We start from the raw sequence: 17223 nt of genomic DNA on the forward strand, positions 1-17223 counted from the left end.
ACCTTGATAACGACGCTAACGCGTGCACACGCTAATATACGTCCCGGAAGTCGCGGGCGATTGGCTACTTCGCGGCCAGTGATTGGCAGTTTGGCGAAACGGCTGTTCTCCAATTAAGGGCGATCGCGGTTGTAGCTCGCGCCGAAACAAGTCGCGACCGACGAGGAAACGCTTCGCCGCGATATCTCTCGCGGAAATCTCCTCGCGCTCCTCGCGAGTCGATCGAATCGAAAATCCGCGCCGTCGGCGGCGCGACATCAAATTCGAAGACCCGAGAGATTTCTCGCTCTCGACACCGCCACCAGCTTCTCGCGGGTTGACGTAACGTTATCACGCCGTGAACGGGGGGACGGGGAGGGGAGGGTCAAGCGGCGGTGGCGGCGTCGCTTTCCCTAAAACGCGTCGCCCTGGTCCTTCTTCCTATGTAGACGCGCTTCACCATCTCGCGACTGTAACCTTATTTCGCTCTCGTGACACGGCAGTCTACTTAACGCGATTGCCATGAGCCTTTCGAGATGCTCGCGACCCCCTTTCAACTTCCTCTTCTCTCTATTTTCTTGCTCTTTCCGCTACAACCCTTCCCTCCCGATACCCCGAACGTTCGCCGGTGACGCAATTAATCAGCGGGAAGGGAGGAGAACACAGTGAATTTTTCGATCTTACGGTCCGCTCAAACCGATGGAGCTCAAACGCGCGGAGAAGAAAGTCACAAATTTCGATGAGAAAAAATAAAGTAGGACGAAACACTGCCGGGGGATGCGATCTCGCGTCGTACGACGTGCAAGGGAAAGTGTGCTCGCTCGCTCGCTCGCTCGCACGCACGCTCTCTCGCTCGTTCGTTCTTTCAATTTATTTCAAGCACTGATCGTTAATATCCGGGCGGCAGAAACTACGGACTACGCGGCTGTCGCGGCCCTGAACGCCTCGGGGTGAACGCGAAGGGGCGAGGAAAGTCGGTCCTATGACGTCATGGAGTCTCGGGTCGTGTGTTGGAATTCAGGTCAACTCGCCACCCGTTCCGTTCGAGCCACCCTCTCTTTTTCTCTTCACGTGCGACGACGAGCGACCCTTCAGCTCATCTCAGCTGGACTCGGTTCAGTTCAATGTGCCGTTTCGCCGAGAGAGAGAGAGAGAGAGAGAGAGAGAGAGAGAGAGAGAAAGGGGAGAAAAGTGCCGTGCCGTTGTCGTCGTCGTCGTCGTCCTTCCCTTCCCGTCTGATGTTTCGCGGATTTTTAACCAATAATGCGTTTAAATCATTCAGAACACCTTTAGGTACCTCGGTTATAAAATAACTCAGAACCCTGAGAGAAATTTGCACAATTTAATATGTATGCTCCGTAGGAGGGAAAAGCCCATCTTCATTTTTCTGATAACGAACTCCCTCCCTTGCCTCTTCTCTCTTTCTCTCTCTCTCTCTCTCTCCCTCTGTCTCTCGTTAAATTCAAGCTTTATTTTTTTCAATTAAAATGCTATTTTCAAACGAACCGAAAGAGATCCGTCGTCGAAATGAAAGTAGAGCTTCTTTAGCGGCTGCCTTGCGTGCGCGCGCACGGCTGTTGTGTTTCGATGATTAAAAATTCGGTCGAGAAGAGAAAAAGAGCTCTCTTTCTATCTTTCTCTCTCTCTCTCTCTCTCTCTCTCTCTCAGGGAACGAAAGCTAACCGACTGATTACGCTAAAGAAGAGGTGGGAGGGGTGAATTTTTGTCTCAGGCGAACAATGAAACGCGAGCGACGTCGGATTCGGCTCACAATAGAAATCTCGCCTCTCAATTACGGTGCGAACGGAAGCGCAGAGGGGGAGAAACTGGAAGGGAATGGACGAAAAAAAGAGAGAGAGAGAGAGAGAGAGAGAGACAGAGAGAGAGGAGAACGCGCATCGCGTTCATTTGTGCGTGCGCCAGATCCGTTTCGCAAGAATCGAGGCTGCGCGCGCGCGGAACTTAATTAGGACAAGCTACTCGCGTGTGTCATAACGTCGTTAGCGAATCACGATAAGCTCATTCGCTCGCTCGCTTGCGCGGGCGGCTCTACCCCGAGCGCGAATCGCCGCGATGTTTTGCTCGCGAGTGTTATTTCAGTCGCGAACAATATCGCGCCGCGTGTTACTTTGTCGCCGCTCGCGCGAGAACGCTGCCAAGGCGGCGGGGGAGGATTAATGCGACACGTTGGCATGCGGATTTGTTTCGGTCGATGAATTGCTACAAACCTGATGCAACGAGGATGTTGCCGATTGATACGAGAGTTTTTCGAACGGGGAGGAGGAGAGGGCAGCGGCCTCACTTGCAGACGTTCCTTCTCCATGAATACGCAGCGATAATAAATCTCCAATTATGCGAGCGACGATCATGCCCGAGAATTCGAGGATAGTAAGCCGCGTGTTTTTGATCTCCGGGTTTACTCTCCAATGTCGGAGAAACTGGCGGATGACGAATCTCAACACCGGTGATGAGGCAACAAGACAAACGAGTCATGTATCTCACATTTTATCTACATTTTCAGCCAGGAGCTGAGAGAGAGAGAGAGAGAGAGAGAGAGAGAGAGAGAGAGAGAGAGAGAGAGAGAGGCAGACAAATTTGTCGCTGCTTATTCGAAGCAACAAAAGCCCGCTGCTGCCGAACAAACGGCTGCAGCTCATCCGAAAAATGACGTGTGCACAGTTACACCCAGTAATTTCAAACGTTAACACGGCCGATCGCACGGAAGTCAATGCGAGTGTTTATCGACGAAATCGATCTGTTTGCCGAGTGATTAATCGTGCGCAGCGACGTGATTGAGCTTAACATACGTCACGGCGCACTCACTCGCTCGCTCGTACGAGTATCCCATGATAAAACTGAATTAATAGTTTCAGCAGTGAGCAGGCTTAATTGCGTCAATGACACAACCGCGATGAATTTGCTATGTGACAATTTTTCACGCGCGACGCGCGCTCGATCGACCGCCGCCGCCGCCGCCGCCAGCGTGCTCGTCCACTCGGATTCACGGACGAATTTACCCGTGATGGTGGCGGAGGCTATTTAAATTGGCGCGATAATGCAGCTTCACGGGCGTCGAATAAATCTTCATCTGCGTAAAACGTGACACAGCTGGGGCCGCGAGCATTCGACGTCGATCGTATGCAGCTGCGACCTCGTAAACGCGATGCAGAGAACGGCGCTGGATCGGCGGCACGCGGCACGAGAGCGGGAGCTCTTGGAGTAATTTATGCGCGCGTGCTCCAGGTAGAATGGTTTGGAAAAATCAGTCGCGCGCGGGCGTGGAAGAAATTAACGGCCAGGAGAAAGCGTGGCGGATCAGAGTTGGATCGAGAGGACGAGGCACGCGGGAGTCGCGCGCGGAAAGAAATTCCAACTTCCACTCGGAACGCACGGAATGTTGCGCGCGATCTTCACTTTGACGTCATCGTCAATTTGTAAAGATTACACGAAAGAGATGAGAAGATCGCGCGGACAGGAAAGTCCCCAGGCGAGCCTTTACATCCAGACGATAAACTCTATAAACGATAACTCTATCATCGATGCGTCGCCTCGAACGATACGTTCCTTCTCTGAAAGTGGACACAATTCCAATAGCTCGCCTGAGAGATAATTTTTGACTGATCGTTGAAACGTCGAATTACGTCTCTCGCTTGGAACTTTTATTGAGCGTCGTACGATACTAAGAGAAATCAAAAGCGCGTGTCACGTTCCAAAATACTGCCGTGTTTTTCGATCTTTTTTCTCCCGCGAGCAGACATCTCTGATGTCTCTCGTGTCAGAAAGAGAGAGAGAGAGAGAGAGAGAGAGAGAGAGACAGACAGAGTTTATTTAAAAATTAAACGACTTCGTAAACAGTCCTGACAAAAAACTAATCGAATGATCGCTCGCGTTCTGCTGCGCGCGTTAACGCCAATTACCCGACGTTAAACGGTAAATTAGAACGATACGTTCGTCGGACGTGTAGCTAACAAGCCGATCGTTAAACACCGCTGCTCGTCCCTCCCGAGGTTCGGCCCGTCGTCTCGAGGGACGGTCATTTCGAATTGATTAAAATTCTTCGCGCCGTGAATTCCCCGCTGTACGTGACTCTCGTCGTCTCCGGCCAATCTCGCGTCGCAGTAATCGGTAGCTGTACGTTTTCCACGTCGGGAGCGTGATGTACGCTCGACTTTACGGGGCACGCGCGATATAATCGGGCAACCGACGTAAAAAGATTACCAAGTGTCGAGCGTGAAATTCACCCAATTCCCACGTCGCGCCGCCTCACTGTTAAACTGCGAGTCTGAAAAAAAAAAGAGAAAAAAAACAAAAACCAAAACTCTCTCTCTCTCTCTCTCTCGCGCTCTCTCGCATCGTATCACAAATTTGCGCGGCGAACCGCAACTACGATAGAGCTTCATCATCATTTGCGACATCATCGATAGCGATGGCGATAGCGGATGGAATCCTCCTCTCCTCTCCGAGACTGCAACGACCACGAGTCGCGAGTTCGACGTTTCTCAAGACCGATTAGCGAAGACCGATCGATTCGATGATTCTGGTCGACTCACGTCGTCGTTTCGCGACGCGTCCACCAGCACGAGCGGCGAGAGATCGTGCCGAGTATTCTTGGACGCTGGAAAGTCGATAATGCGCGCGACTAATAATATTTCACGCGGATAACGTCCGGTCGTATCGGCAAATGATTATCGCGTTATCCAATTGTCCGCACGGCGTAACGTGAGCAACAAGATATGCGGAAGACCGTAACGAAATAAGCAGACCCAATCGAATCTCGCGTATCCGTGCGATCCCGCTCGCATCTCCTGTATCGCATCTCGAGCTTTCCTCCTCCTTCCTCCTTTCGAGCTTCATATTCGCGGATATATCGAGGGACGACAATAATATTTTGGCAAGATCCGTGGCTATTAGACTTTGTGGCCGCTGATGCGTCCGACATGCCTCATAAAATCGCGAGACTGGCGAGATTGTTGTCCAACTTGGCAGCTACAACGCACGCTTCACGCATATTTTTCATCTCTCGTCCTGACGTCTAGGATCGCGCCCCATTAACGTCACGAGACCACCGCCGCGGGACCACCAGCTAGCCGCTTCTGAACTTTGCTGTCGGAGCCTGCGCGATCGCATAAATTTGCCGATTTGCGCGCTGCCTCAATGTCTGTCGCAAGCGAGTGTCATCTGAAAGCGGAGCGCCGGTGAAAACGGCGCGCCTGACGGAAGAGTAAATGTTTAAACTCCGGCAGTTAGAGCTTTGCTCAAGCTCAGATTCTTAATCCATACGAGAGTGCACGTTTCAATAGCGATCAGAGCGAGCTCGTTCTCCGCTGACAGAGGAGATGGATTCGCGCTCTTCAATTTCAAGTGAAAATATTTCACTCGGCGATCTACAGCGGAGAATTTTCATTCTGCACGGCTGAGAAGTCACTCGAATTCGAAGTGACTCACCCGTCACTTGGCCTTCCGAGGGGAATTTCACTCGAAGAAATTTTCAGACCACGTCGACGCACGCGTCTCCCTCTCCCTCCTCTGTCCCATCTTTGTCTCTTTCTCCTCCTTTTCGGAAGCGCGCACGCGCGCGAAGCCGCAAACATTTCCGTTTTCGCGAAAGGTGAATTTATGTGTTGCGATATTATATAACGTTCGGCTGGTCGCGCGAAATGCATTGTCACGTATATACGTTCACACGTGCGCGCGCACGCGCGCGCGCTTGACAATTTATACGCCAGCTCTCTTTGACTCTCCGCGCGTGCTCAAACGGTCACGCGTCGTAGGGCCGCTCCGCTGTGCGTCACTCGTGTTTTAATTAATCCGCTCCTTTTGGCGTTCGCGCGTAGCTCTCAAAGCCCGTAACTGAAACGCCATAAGGTCGCTTTTGCGTGCGCACGGGGGAATTTCGAAAAAAAAAAAAAAAAAAAAAAAAATCGACGGCAGGGCGGTTCAATTTAATTCCGCGGAAACGATTGAACGCGCTGCTCAGTCATCGCGTTTTTGCGGGTCCACGCGAATAATATAAATACATCGCATGTACATGGGACTCGCTCGCTCGTTAGGTGGATGTACACGCATATCCGCGACACGACGACGGCAGTTGGAAAATGGAGACGCGGGAAACCCGATATCATCCCGCCCATCGCGCAGCTTCCTCGAGTAAAAATACGTTACTCGCTTACCGTTACATAATTTCATTTTGATCCCGCAGTATTTCGCTGTGTATCTCCCCAAAGGTCGCTCGATATCGAATATCGTTCGACGCTCGGATAGAAAAGCCCGACGAGTTCGGCGTTTACGTAACGATCCGCGCGATCGTGCGATGCCGCGCTATTGCGCGAGGGAAAAGCTCTTACGTTTTTCTTCCTTCTTTTGGCAGATGTCGGCGCGTGAAGCGGGCCTGCTGCTTTTTCGCGCGGACGTTTCTGGCACGCGCTGACGACGCGTCGTCGGCGTCGGCGGCCGTTCATCCGTCCAGCCGCATTCTGCACAATTTTGGCATTCGTCGCCGCTCGCACAGAGCCTCGAAATGACCTCATCTCGCGTTTATCGCAAAAAGAGGAAGAGAAAAGGATTCTTCGCTTTGCGCGAGATCAAGCTCTCTCGCGGCGGCGATTGCCCGCGAACTCTCGCCGCGCCGATGAAAATAGCGCGAGTTCAGGAGAGCGGGCAGGGAGGGGGGGGGGGCGCGTTATAAATACAGGGATTATAAAAAAGGCAGGCAGAATCCCGTCGGGAAAGCCTGAAATGTCGCGCGTTGCAACTGCATTCCACACACTGTTGCGCCGTAGCTGCGCAATTCCCTGTCCGCCTGCTTGCCTAGTAGTAGTGCATGCGTTTAGCGCTCTGAAAAGCACGCGGTCATCGCGCGCGGTCGTTACATTGGCGTGGATACTTATGCATCGGTAAAACGCGAGATAACGACACAGGCGATCCCGAACGGGTAAAATGGCAGACGAGCGCAATCTGCACGCGCGCGCGCGATTACGGATATGAGTCGGACCTTCGCGAGTTCGCCAGTTGGAGATTCGAGCGGGAATGTCCGAAAGCCGCCGCTTCGTAGGGCTGACGGAATTCATTTCATACATCGGCGAACGTACGTCGACTTTGAGCGAGACTGCGCGCTCTCTCGGGCGGAAGTTTGCCTTTCGAGCGGAAATTCGCACGGTGAAACAGAGGAGCGAGCCAAGAGATTTTTCGGAGGTGTGAGAGAGAGAGGAGAGAGAGAGAGAGAGAGCGCAAACACGGCGAGCCCGAAGAACCGTTCCGCGCCGCGATAAGAATGCGCAGCGTCAAAGTGCGCGCGCGTGCGTTTGCGGCCGGATCCTCTCCGCTGCTTGAGCACGACGCGCATGAAATTGCGCGATCGTGGAACGAACGTTTCACGCGGTCGAGGAGCGCGTAGCGAGCCACAAAGAGGTAATTACAAACCGGGACGGGGGCAGAAGGAAATTTGGGTCAGCGAGCTAAATTCACTCGTTCTCTCCGAGATATAATACGAGCAATGGAGCGTGCGCGTCGTGCGCGACACGTGTGTGTATAAGACAGATGATAAGGGGAAGCGAAAGACGCGCAGGGAAACGGGAAGAGGAACACAGGTCGGGTAAATATAACGTTCCAAAGACACGATTCAAGAACCCACACAAGAGAGAGACAGAGAGAGAGAGAGAGAGAGAGAGAGAGAGAGAGAGAGAGAGAGAGAGAGACGCGGTCGCTTCGAGATGTACTCATTCACCCACTCGCTCACTCACACACGGGCGTTATCGCGACTCGCGGCGTTAAAAGGAAACTTAATCGCGGCTAGTCGAACGCGTCTCGTTGTTCCATCGATCTTGAACGGGGCCGTAATTCCCCGTTCCCTCGGAGTCGTGCGCACCTCGTGTGCTTTCTCTCCCTCTCTCTCCCCCTCTTCCGTCGGCCACGATAAATTCTCGGGAGTTTCTCAGCGCGCGGGTGACGCGACAATGACCGTGTGGCCGACGCCTGATCTATTTTCGCAGGGTTCGTTCGTTGAACTCCCGGCGAGGAGTCTCGAAGAATCGGGTTAGGATCGAGTTCTGCGAAAGCCGCCGCCGCCGCCGCCGCCGCCGTGCGATGGAGAGGATGAACCTTCCGCCGGAGGCGCGCAAAAAACGCGCGGACGTAGCGGATGAAGTTCAACGGAGCACGTGGACACGGCTGCGACACCGCTGTCCACTTTCCAACAAAGCCCCGAATTTCTCTCCTGTGTAGCTACACTTCAGGCTAGACTCCGATAGGATCGATAGGCGCTCCCGAGCGCTGTAAAGTCGCGATGCCTTCGAGAGAGCCATCGCGGCACCGCCGCCGCCGCCGCAACGACCGGCTGATTGAGATTCCGCCGCGTCGTCCTCGTCCTCGTCATCGTCTCCGTCGTCGTCTGCTTTCCCGGAGCATTTCGAAAGTGGTCGACGCGACTTACGCGCAATCGCATTACAAATTCAAATCGATTGTCTCCGGCCGCATCGGGGACAACCGTCACGTCGTAAAGTATGTATACATTTACATATCACACACATATGCGCGCGCGCATGCACGTACGCACGCACACACACGTATATGTAGATATATATGCATATACACGCGCGTATTACGGATCTCGGCAAAAGGATTTGCATACGACGTAAACGTGTCGAATAACGAGACGTCGGCGCGAGCACCGCGTGTAACGACGTGTAGTCCCTCTCGTTATCGAGGAACCCGCGAGAACGGGCTTTTCCCTCGTCGCACACACCGCGCGTCGCGTCACGATTCCGATATAGCCTCAACGGCGCGATTTAACAACTGCTTAACTATTTGCTTGCGTTCCAGAAGCGAGAACAAAGCGGAGAGTCTCGCGGGTCGTCGCGGCCGCGCGATAACTCTCTAATCTCCCCGTTGCGAATATTCTTACGAGGCTCGGTGAGAAGAGCCGAGTTGGGCCCGAGAACGGACGATCGAACCATGCCGAAATTCATCGGGCCTGAGAATTGAACCTTCTGATGCAACGGAACCTGGCTAAAAGACGGACTCGGAACCGGTTTCGTTAAATCGACGCGCATTCAAGTGTCGCTTGTCTAAATACGTTTAGCGCACAGTAACGAGTATCGATGTGCGAGCGGCGCTGGTGAGGTCGATTCTAATTTGATTCTTATGAATATTAAATCATCCCGCTAACTAATGCATGAATTCTTTATAAACATACCTTACGGATACGCGCGTACACGCACGCACCGCGTTCCGCGTGACTCGCGTCGCGTCCGCTCGCTTCGAACGCGACCGCTTTCAGCAATGAGATGTAAGGATGATTTACACGATACTGCTTTTACTCGCTTTGAGCAACTTAGCTCTTAAGTCGCCAACGAATTCGCTGGTGAAAAGCTTCTTCTAGACGCTCGATTTTTATTCGCTAGCGTCTAAAATTTGGAAGACGCAGCGCGTCTATTAGTCACTATGGCCAAGTATGTCCAACTTTTACCGCTCGCGTCAGGCGACATTAAACTGTCTTTTTTTTTCTGTATAAGCGGATGTACCTTTTTCAAAAGTTCTTCAAATTTCTCGCACGTTAATCGCAACACTTTACGGTATGCGGCTGGATCCTCCAATGCCGATTCTTTGAAAAGATTATTTGATGCTCCATGAGTTAATCTTCTACCTATCCACTTACGTACCTACATTCTTTTTTTTTTTATTATTTTGTTACCGAGCCACGAATTTCTGCTTGAAGAGCTCGTGCACAAAGCACGACAGCAGCTTGAATGCAGCTGTGTCATTCCTTGACGCCATGATCCTTTTGACGGCTGACCGTTTCCGCAAAATTTTCCTTCAAACGCTAGCGACTTTGTCAGCCAGAATTTCCCTCTAGGAATGCGAGAAGCTGGCGACGAAAGAAGCCAGCGTCAAGCGTCAAAAGTAGCATCGTGTAAATCACCCTTTAGACTTTAGACGACTCAACGTCATCGCCGTGAAATACACGCGTAGATTTGCGTCACAGTTCGATCGGCGCGAGTTTACACGTGCGACTGACCTGTGCACAACGCATGCACGTCCCGATTATTACAGATAACGGACTAATAATACACGATACACGTAACGGCGATAAATTAACATCGACCGTCGACCGAAATATTCCCGATCGCGCGCGCTCGCGCATCAAGCGCACCGATAATTCGCAATTTTCTCCCTTCATCTCCTCGGCGAAATTCGGAAAATCGCTGGAACTGCGAACGAGGCCTTCGAGAGCGAGGGCGGCGACCGAAACGGGAGCGTCCGGAACATGGGATGGCGAGACGCGACACGCGCGCGTTTGTTTTCTAATCGAGGCACGTTCCATAGATTCAATAAAAGATCGATCCGATTTCTCCGTCCGTCATATCATCGCGGTTACTTTCGACCCCCCCCCACCCCGTCGTCGCGTCTCGATCACTCTCTCGAGCCCTCTCGAGCAGCGCCGTTCGGGCGAAAACCCATCGGGGAAACGAGTGTCCCTCGCGTCCGGTTGAACCCTTTCGGTACATTGCGGACATTGCGATTTCCTCTGCGAGTCGCTTCCATGCGAGACCGCGAATGATTCGACGCAGATTCTGAGATTTGTCGAGCGGGAAGTCAGGTTTGACGCGCGAATTATCGTGCGATCACGCTGGAGACGTGCGACTTTCCAAGACGAACGATCGCCAGTGGGAGGAATTTATCCGATAATGAACCCGCTACTCACGTGCTCCGCGAGCGCGCGTAATTATTAAAGTGCAATGAACGGTAATACAACGAGAGCGGCGAGAGCGGCACTAATTACAACGAGAAATTAACGCGCGGCTACGTGGGGGATAATTAACGAACGACACACGTTTGTTCGTAGGCGTCACGCGTCGCGAGCGAAACCGGCGGGCAAAATAAAACGCTTGTTTTCGCGCGAAGCTGACTGAAAATCCGCGAAGAGCGATGACGCGGCGGCCGCCCGCGCCGCGAGATATTTTGCAACGATAAATCGCCGGAATTTCGAGAAATTGATCAAGAACTCGAGTAGAAAACAACAAACTTCGCTCTCGCTCTCTCTCTCTCTCTCTCTCTCTCTCTCTCGCTGCGGCGCGGGCGGCCGGCCGCCTTCGTTCTGGATGTTAATTGGAGAACTCGTCGACGCGCACTCGCAGTACCTTTAACTCAAAACAAACTTTTCACACTCGAGATTATTTCCTCCGCGCGCGCGAGCCCTACCCCAATTTGCCGCTTAATTCTCGCACTCGGAAATTTCGGAACCCGACTTTCCGACGCAGCCGGCGAAGCTTCCAACGTGCTCCTGGCTCCAGCGCGCGCGCGCGCGCGACAAACGATGAACTGCGAGTGCAAATCGAAGACGTTCTCTTGAACGTTTCAACGCGAATGACGTTTCGACGTCGCGTAATTGATGTGAACGTTTCCCTTCGAAGTCGCCTTAAGTGGTCGTTACATTATAGATTCAACCGACCACGTTATTACGGCCGATAAAACTTAGAAGGCGGATGGAAGCGTCGTCATCGTCATCGTCGCTCGCGCGAGAGCACATCTGCGAGACACGCGGCATACCGAAAAAGTAGTCGTTTGTTACCGGAATTAGTGGCCTTCGGAGACGCATCTCTGTCATAGCCGGCGGTTTAATCAACTTGTAAGAGTAACCCATTCCAAACTTCTAATTAAAGTATTCGGTAAGACGGGAAATATCGTGTCGGAATTTCGGCCCGCGATAATAAAGTGTTTTTCCCACTTTTACATCTGTGCTATTTATAATTTGTCTAAGACAGTCGCGACACGCAGCTTTCGCGCATGTCGGTGAGGTTCCGAATCTCCCCTTCGATTCCCATGAATCCAGATGTGACATCCAGATGTGGAATTCTGAGCTGTTCGCGAAGCATTCGGAGAATTATCAGAGAAGTGACAAAGAATCGAGGATGGAGGCACACACAATGAATAAATAAATAAATATACATATATATATATATATATATATATACACACACACATACACACAGAGTTTCCATTTTAAAAAACGCACTTCGATAATTCTTCAACGAAGCATTTCTATGAAGCCAGCTATTATCGGATATTTATCGGAAGAAAAAATGGTACTAGATTTTTGTACTCTACTTGATCTCAAGAATATATTGTTACAATAGCGCCCTGACTTTTGTTAATTGGATGATTTTGAAATTTCCAAAAGTCAGTAAGTTAACAAAGGTCAGAGAGCTATTGTAACAATATATTCTTGAGATTAAATAGAGCAGAAAAGTGTGTGTCCAGTACCACTTTTTCTTCCGACAAATAGTTAGCGAGATATCGTGAGTTAAATATTAGAAAAGTTACCAAGTTTTCCTGAAATATCTCAAAAAATATTAGGCTAATAAAAAATGTTTCAGACGAAAGTTATTAAAATTAATTGGTAGAAACAGACGGTGTAATAAAAAATTGGGGTTTCCATTTAAGAAAGGTAATGATCAGTCAATATCTCGAAAGTGGTGTCATTTGTAAACAAAATAGTATAGTTGTTTTATGGTTCCCTTGAAATCATACAACTTTTATCCGAAATATTTTTGCTGAAAATGCTTCGTTGAAGAATTATCGAGGTGCGTTTTTTAAAAATGGGACACCCTGTATAGAAAGAGAGAGAGAGAGAGAGAGAGAGAGAGAGAGAGAGAGAGAAGGGCACACATCGACATCCTCCGATTCGATCGGAATGAATAAATCGCAAACGGGCGGCTACGCCGCGGCGATTCGGCCGCGATGAAGGCCAATAAACCGCGCGCACATAATATCACGGTGATTTTCTTGTTTGGTCGTTAAGTGTCCGGCGTACACGAAGGTGTGATCGTATGATTTTCAAGCCGTAGATCAGCAGGCATGGCGATACCGATAGCCGCGTTATCGTTCGGAAACCTCGTGCGTGCGGCCGCGCTGCAGCCACTTCACAACAAGCGCATGCATCACGAAACACGAACAAGACAAATGACATGTCTCGTTGTCGTTTGACGAGTCTGCCGATTAATGCGAGAACGGTCGTAGTGTTCGAGTTCACGACGAAGAGAAAAAGGAGAAGAAGAAAAACACTTCCACGAGCGACACGAGAAGGTCGCGTCGTCGCGTTTGCGGCATCCAACGATCGCGACGGTAAACGCGAGTCAAATGCGTCTCTTCCGCTAAAGGCGCATGCCGCTACGTGCGTTTTATTCTTGTCGTGATCAAACCGGTCAACCACATGACGCGAGGTCTCTAACGAGCACTCTCTGGTATAAATGTCGCGCTCTCATGGGTATACTTTAATTATCCAAAATTAGCGTCATATCGGAAAATATTCGCAGTTTTCTCTCGCAAGCACAGACGCGCGCGTGGCCGCTCGCTGACACCGATTGTCAGCTTGTAAACGCGGAATCACGATAATCGGCTTTTAATATATTGTCAGTTCGCGTGCCGGAGCTTTGGCGGCCGCGCGTTCTCTCTCTCTCCCTCTCTCTCTCTCTTTCTCTTCCTTACGTCATCAACGCTAGAACCAGTTTAACCAATCGAGCTCGGTGGTACACGTATGTAAAAGTCCTTCCGAGTCCTTCCTTTCCTCCACCTATGTTCGCACACCTTGCCCTCGTCCGTTCCATTCCGTTCCGTTCCAACGTGCCGGGCGTACGTTTACACCCCAACGAGTCTAGGTCAGGAACGTTGATGACGACAGCTACCTCCAACGTCTGACCTTAGCTCTAATTTTAAATATCTCGCGGGGGTTGACTTACGACGCGGTGTAAACGCGGTCGGTCGGTCAGTCGGCGGCGAATTCGCGAAAATCATTTTTCGACGCCGTGATGTTGACGTAATTATCACATTTTGGTAAAGTTAATTACCGAAGGAAGCGACGGTTTTCTTTCTTCCCTTTCTTTCTTTCCCTCTCTCTCTCTCTCTCTCTCTCTCTCTCTCTCTGTTTCTACGAGGATTCTAACGCTACAAGTCGCACACGCTGCGTGTAAAATACAGATTCGCGAGGTAATCCGCGCGCTGCTTCGGAATATTTTTCCATTTTCCTTCGCGGAACGCGCACAATGGCACAATATTGAAAGAGTTGTTGTCATCGAAAGAGCTTCGGGGCTTTTCCACCACCTTCTCGGCTCGTTTGTACCGCATCGCGTATACTCGCGCGCCGTTCGCTCGATTGTAGTTTAGAGACGGCCGGTGAGCGCGCGCGAGTTAGTAGTAGTCGGCGCGCATCTCCATGTATTTATTTTCATTCTCAGGTAGGTGTTATATAACAGCGTCATCTTTGAAACGCAGTGCTACACGCGATATCGTCGGCGCGTATTATCTCCATCGAGGAAATTCCTCGACGCGCGAGCTTTCCTTCAACTTGGTTTACGCGAACGCCACGATATGGAAATAGCCGCGAACTTTGTCGCATACTTGTTACGGGGCCCGAAATAAAGACGAAGACAAAGTAAATTCTATATTTACCGCACGAGCGCGCGCACCCTTTTTGTTCCGGGTCAGATATTCGTTGTATTCCCGCGCCAACTTTTCTCCTCACATCGAAACGGCTGCCGCTTTCGTGCACGGTATTTCCGCATCCACCTTGCGCGCGAGAAATGTCAATGACCGCGAAGTTTTACGTCCGCTCGAGCTCACCGCCCGGCGCGCGTTCGACATTGTACAACGGGAGACGGGAGACAAGCGCCGATGATGACGATGAACGTATCGCTGATCTCGAGGTTTACTCTCGAGCGATCGTCCCTTTCTCTCTCTCTCTCTCTCTCTCTTTCTCTCCTGGTCTCTCATCCCTCTCGACATGGTCTATTACTCCTTATGTATGGAAATTTTGGCGAGTCCGAAGCGCAGTATATTAATCGGTAATATCTCGAGTCAACGTATGTATTTACGCACCCGTATATAAACATCCTCGTCGTGTATGAACTACATATGGAATTCTCTACGACAAATATACTTAAGGCGGTACACGAGACAGGAATGATGTCGAACTGACATAACGTTTTTACCCAACCTAGTCAAGATTACTTTTTCACCCAAGATTACGCACACGGCTAGCTAGCAAACTGGCTGACTTTTGTTTGTTTGTCAATCGACGCTCTTTGAAGCCTCCTGACCCTTTGAAACCTCCTGAAATCATCTCCCATTTTGTCCCTCCTCCTCTCTCTCTCTCTCTCTCTCTCTCTCTCTCTCTCTCTCTCTCTCTCTCTCTGTGTCTCTCTCTCTCTCTCTCTCTCTCTCTCTCTCTCTCTCTCTGCCGGACAGACTCAGGTCGTCAGTGCGATAGCCCGTCCTACTTGGAATATTTATCAAATTTATCTAGCGGGGCGCGCAAGACCGCAGAATTTCGCTACCGCTAAAGCACCGCGTCTTCCGTCAATTCCTCCCCGCCGTCCCTTCGCCGCTCTCTTTTCTTCCATCCTCTCAGCCTCACCTCGTGCGCCTGAACGACGACGTCTCTCACTCTCTCCGCGACGCTCTCGCTCGCTTTGACCAGCTCGGTCTCCGTGTGCTCCTCCGCCAACACCTGCGAGTGCCGTCTCCCCTGCACGTCCGTGGCCAGCTCCTGGTAGCAAGACTCCCCGGAGCCGCGTCGGCTGCCTGCGATGCACATGGCGCGACGGAACAGCCCGGCGACGACGGCGCACAGACCGCACTGCATCCCCGTGGCGCTGCCACGGCTGGAGAGCGAGTCGCCATTGGGTCGGCGGCGGGTCCGAGTCCCGCGGGAGCCGCTGTCACGTGCTTGGGCCGCCAGCTTCGCGCCTTCCGTCTTCGCCTATTTGCACTGCTGTGTGCACTCTTCTTCTCCCCTTCTTCGTCAGCCGCGCGAGAAGGCGCGCGCGCCTTCACTTCCTCCTTCTTCCTATTCGTTTTCTCTTCTGCTTCTAATCCTCCTCCATCTCCTCCTCACTCGCACTCGCACTCGCACTTCCTCTTCCTCTTCCCTCTTCCTCCCCCGCCACCACCGCCACCTCCTCTCCTTCCTCTGTCTCTCGCACTTCCTTCTCCTCACGTCATCGCAACGTGATCCCCCCCCTCCGACACGCACACTGCCGCGTACGCACTCTCTTTCTGTATCTCGCACCACCCTCGCGCGACGACTCGCGCGTCGTCGCCTCGAGCGACTCTCACACCGGCGGCCGGCCGGCTCGACGCCTCTGGCTGTGTTTTACTCTGCCTGTCAACGGAGATCCGCACTCTCAACGACGTGGCCGCGCACTACCGGCACTGCGCGTCACCTGCACGACGGAGCCGGTGGAAAGAGGATAGTTGAGGCTCGACTGAGAGGTTGGGAAAACATGAGCACGACAGGAAGCGACAGATACAGCGCGCGCGTGAGAGCGAGAGAGAGAGAGAGAGAGAAAGAGGAGGTGGGATGACGGAAGAGAGATAGATAGATAGAACAGAAAACGGTATATTCCACACTTTGGGATCAAAGTCTCTTTAAAGAGTACTCGCACAATTTCAGAACGTGCCGCGTACACGTATGTGTACGTAAACAAGTCTTGAGTTCGGAATATGTAACGTAAGCTCACGCGTGTGTGTATGTAGAGGGAAAAGCGGAGAGCGAGCGATTGGCACATGAAAGTTTTCGTAAGAAAGCGAGAGAGAGAGAGAGAGAGAGAGAGAGAGAGAGAGAGAGAGAGAGAGAGAGAGAGAACACAAGTTTGTAGAGTCGACGAAAAATTATAACGTGGAATGTTCGCCCTCGTGCAAGGGAGCAGAGTTCAAGTTGAGAGAGTTGAGGCGGAAAAATAACGAAGACTGCCTCGCAACGGAGAAAGTAAAGGGGAGAGGAGAAAGAGACGTCGATTCGTTATTTCCGGAGAAGAGGAATATGCGAGAGGATATATCACAAACGAGAGAGCCTCGTAATGAATGTCCGAGGAATATCGACATTGCGATAAGCGCGAATCATTCATTCGTCGAGGTTCTCGGTGCCTCTCAATGACTCTCTCCCGACGGGGTGCGCCGTAAAATTGCTCGGCGAGGATCGAGTCGCGACTCGAGACCGACACACAACGTGAAGACGAGCAGAGAGAGAGAGAGAGAGAGAGAGAGAGAGAGAGAGAGAGAGAGAGAGAGAGAGAGAGAAAGAGAGAATATATCGATCGGCACACGATGGTTTTTTAACGAGCTCCAAGGAGATACGTCTAAAAGGAGATGACGGAACTCGATAGGCGAGTGCGACTGCGAGACTCGAGAGAAATTCAACCGCTGGAAAACGAGAAGGAAGCGAGCTGCGCTACATCGCGCCGATGCAAATGG

The 17223-nt window shown here is 51.5% G+C and overlaps 1 protein-coding gene across 11 annotated transcripts in view; it reads right to left on the reverse strand.

Moving 5' to 3' along the window:
- Positions 1-17223, reverse strand: part of LOC105181918 (uncharacterized) — a 73144-nt gene that overhangs the window by 25208 nt on the left and 30713 nt on the right. The window contains exon 1 of one of the 11 annotated variants that reach the window (XM_025307506.1): positions 15386-15915. The exons of 7 other annotated variants lie outside the window; for them this stretch is intronic. In XM_025307506.1, the coding sequence (XP_025163291.1) occupies positions 15386-15613 (228 nt within the window). In that variant the 5' untranslated portion in view covers positions 15614-15915. Of the gene's footprint in view, positions 1-2207; positions 2482-4197; positions 4261-15385; positions 15916-17223 lie in introns of those variants that run through there. 3 more of the 11 variants (XM_011139005.3, XM_025307510.1, XM_025307508.1) reach the window with 3 other exon arrangements.

The sequence above is a fragment of the Harpegnathos saltator genome, unplaced genomic scaffold, assembly GCF_003227715.2.
Source record: "Harpegnathos saltator strain DR-91 unplaced genomic scaffold, Hsal_v8.6 scaffold89, whole genome shotgun sequence".
Classification (NCBI taxonomy): Eukaryota; Metazoa; Arthropoda; class Insecta; order Hymenoptera; family Formicidae; genus Harpegnathos; species Harpegnathos saltator.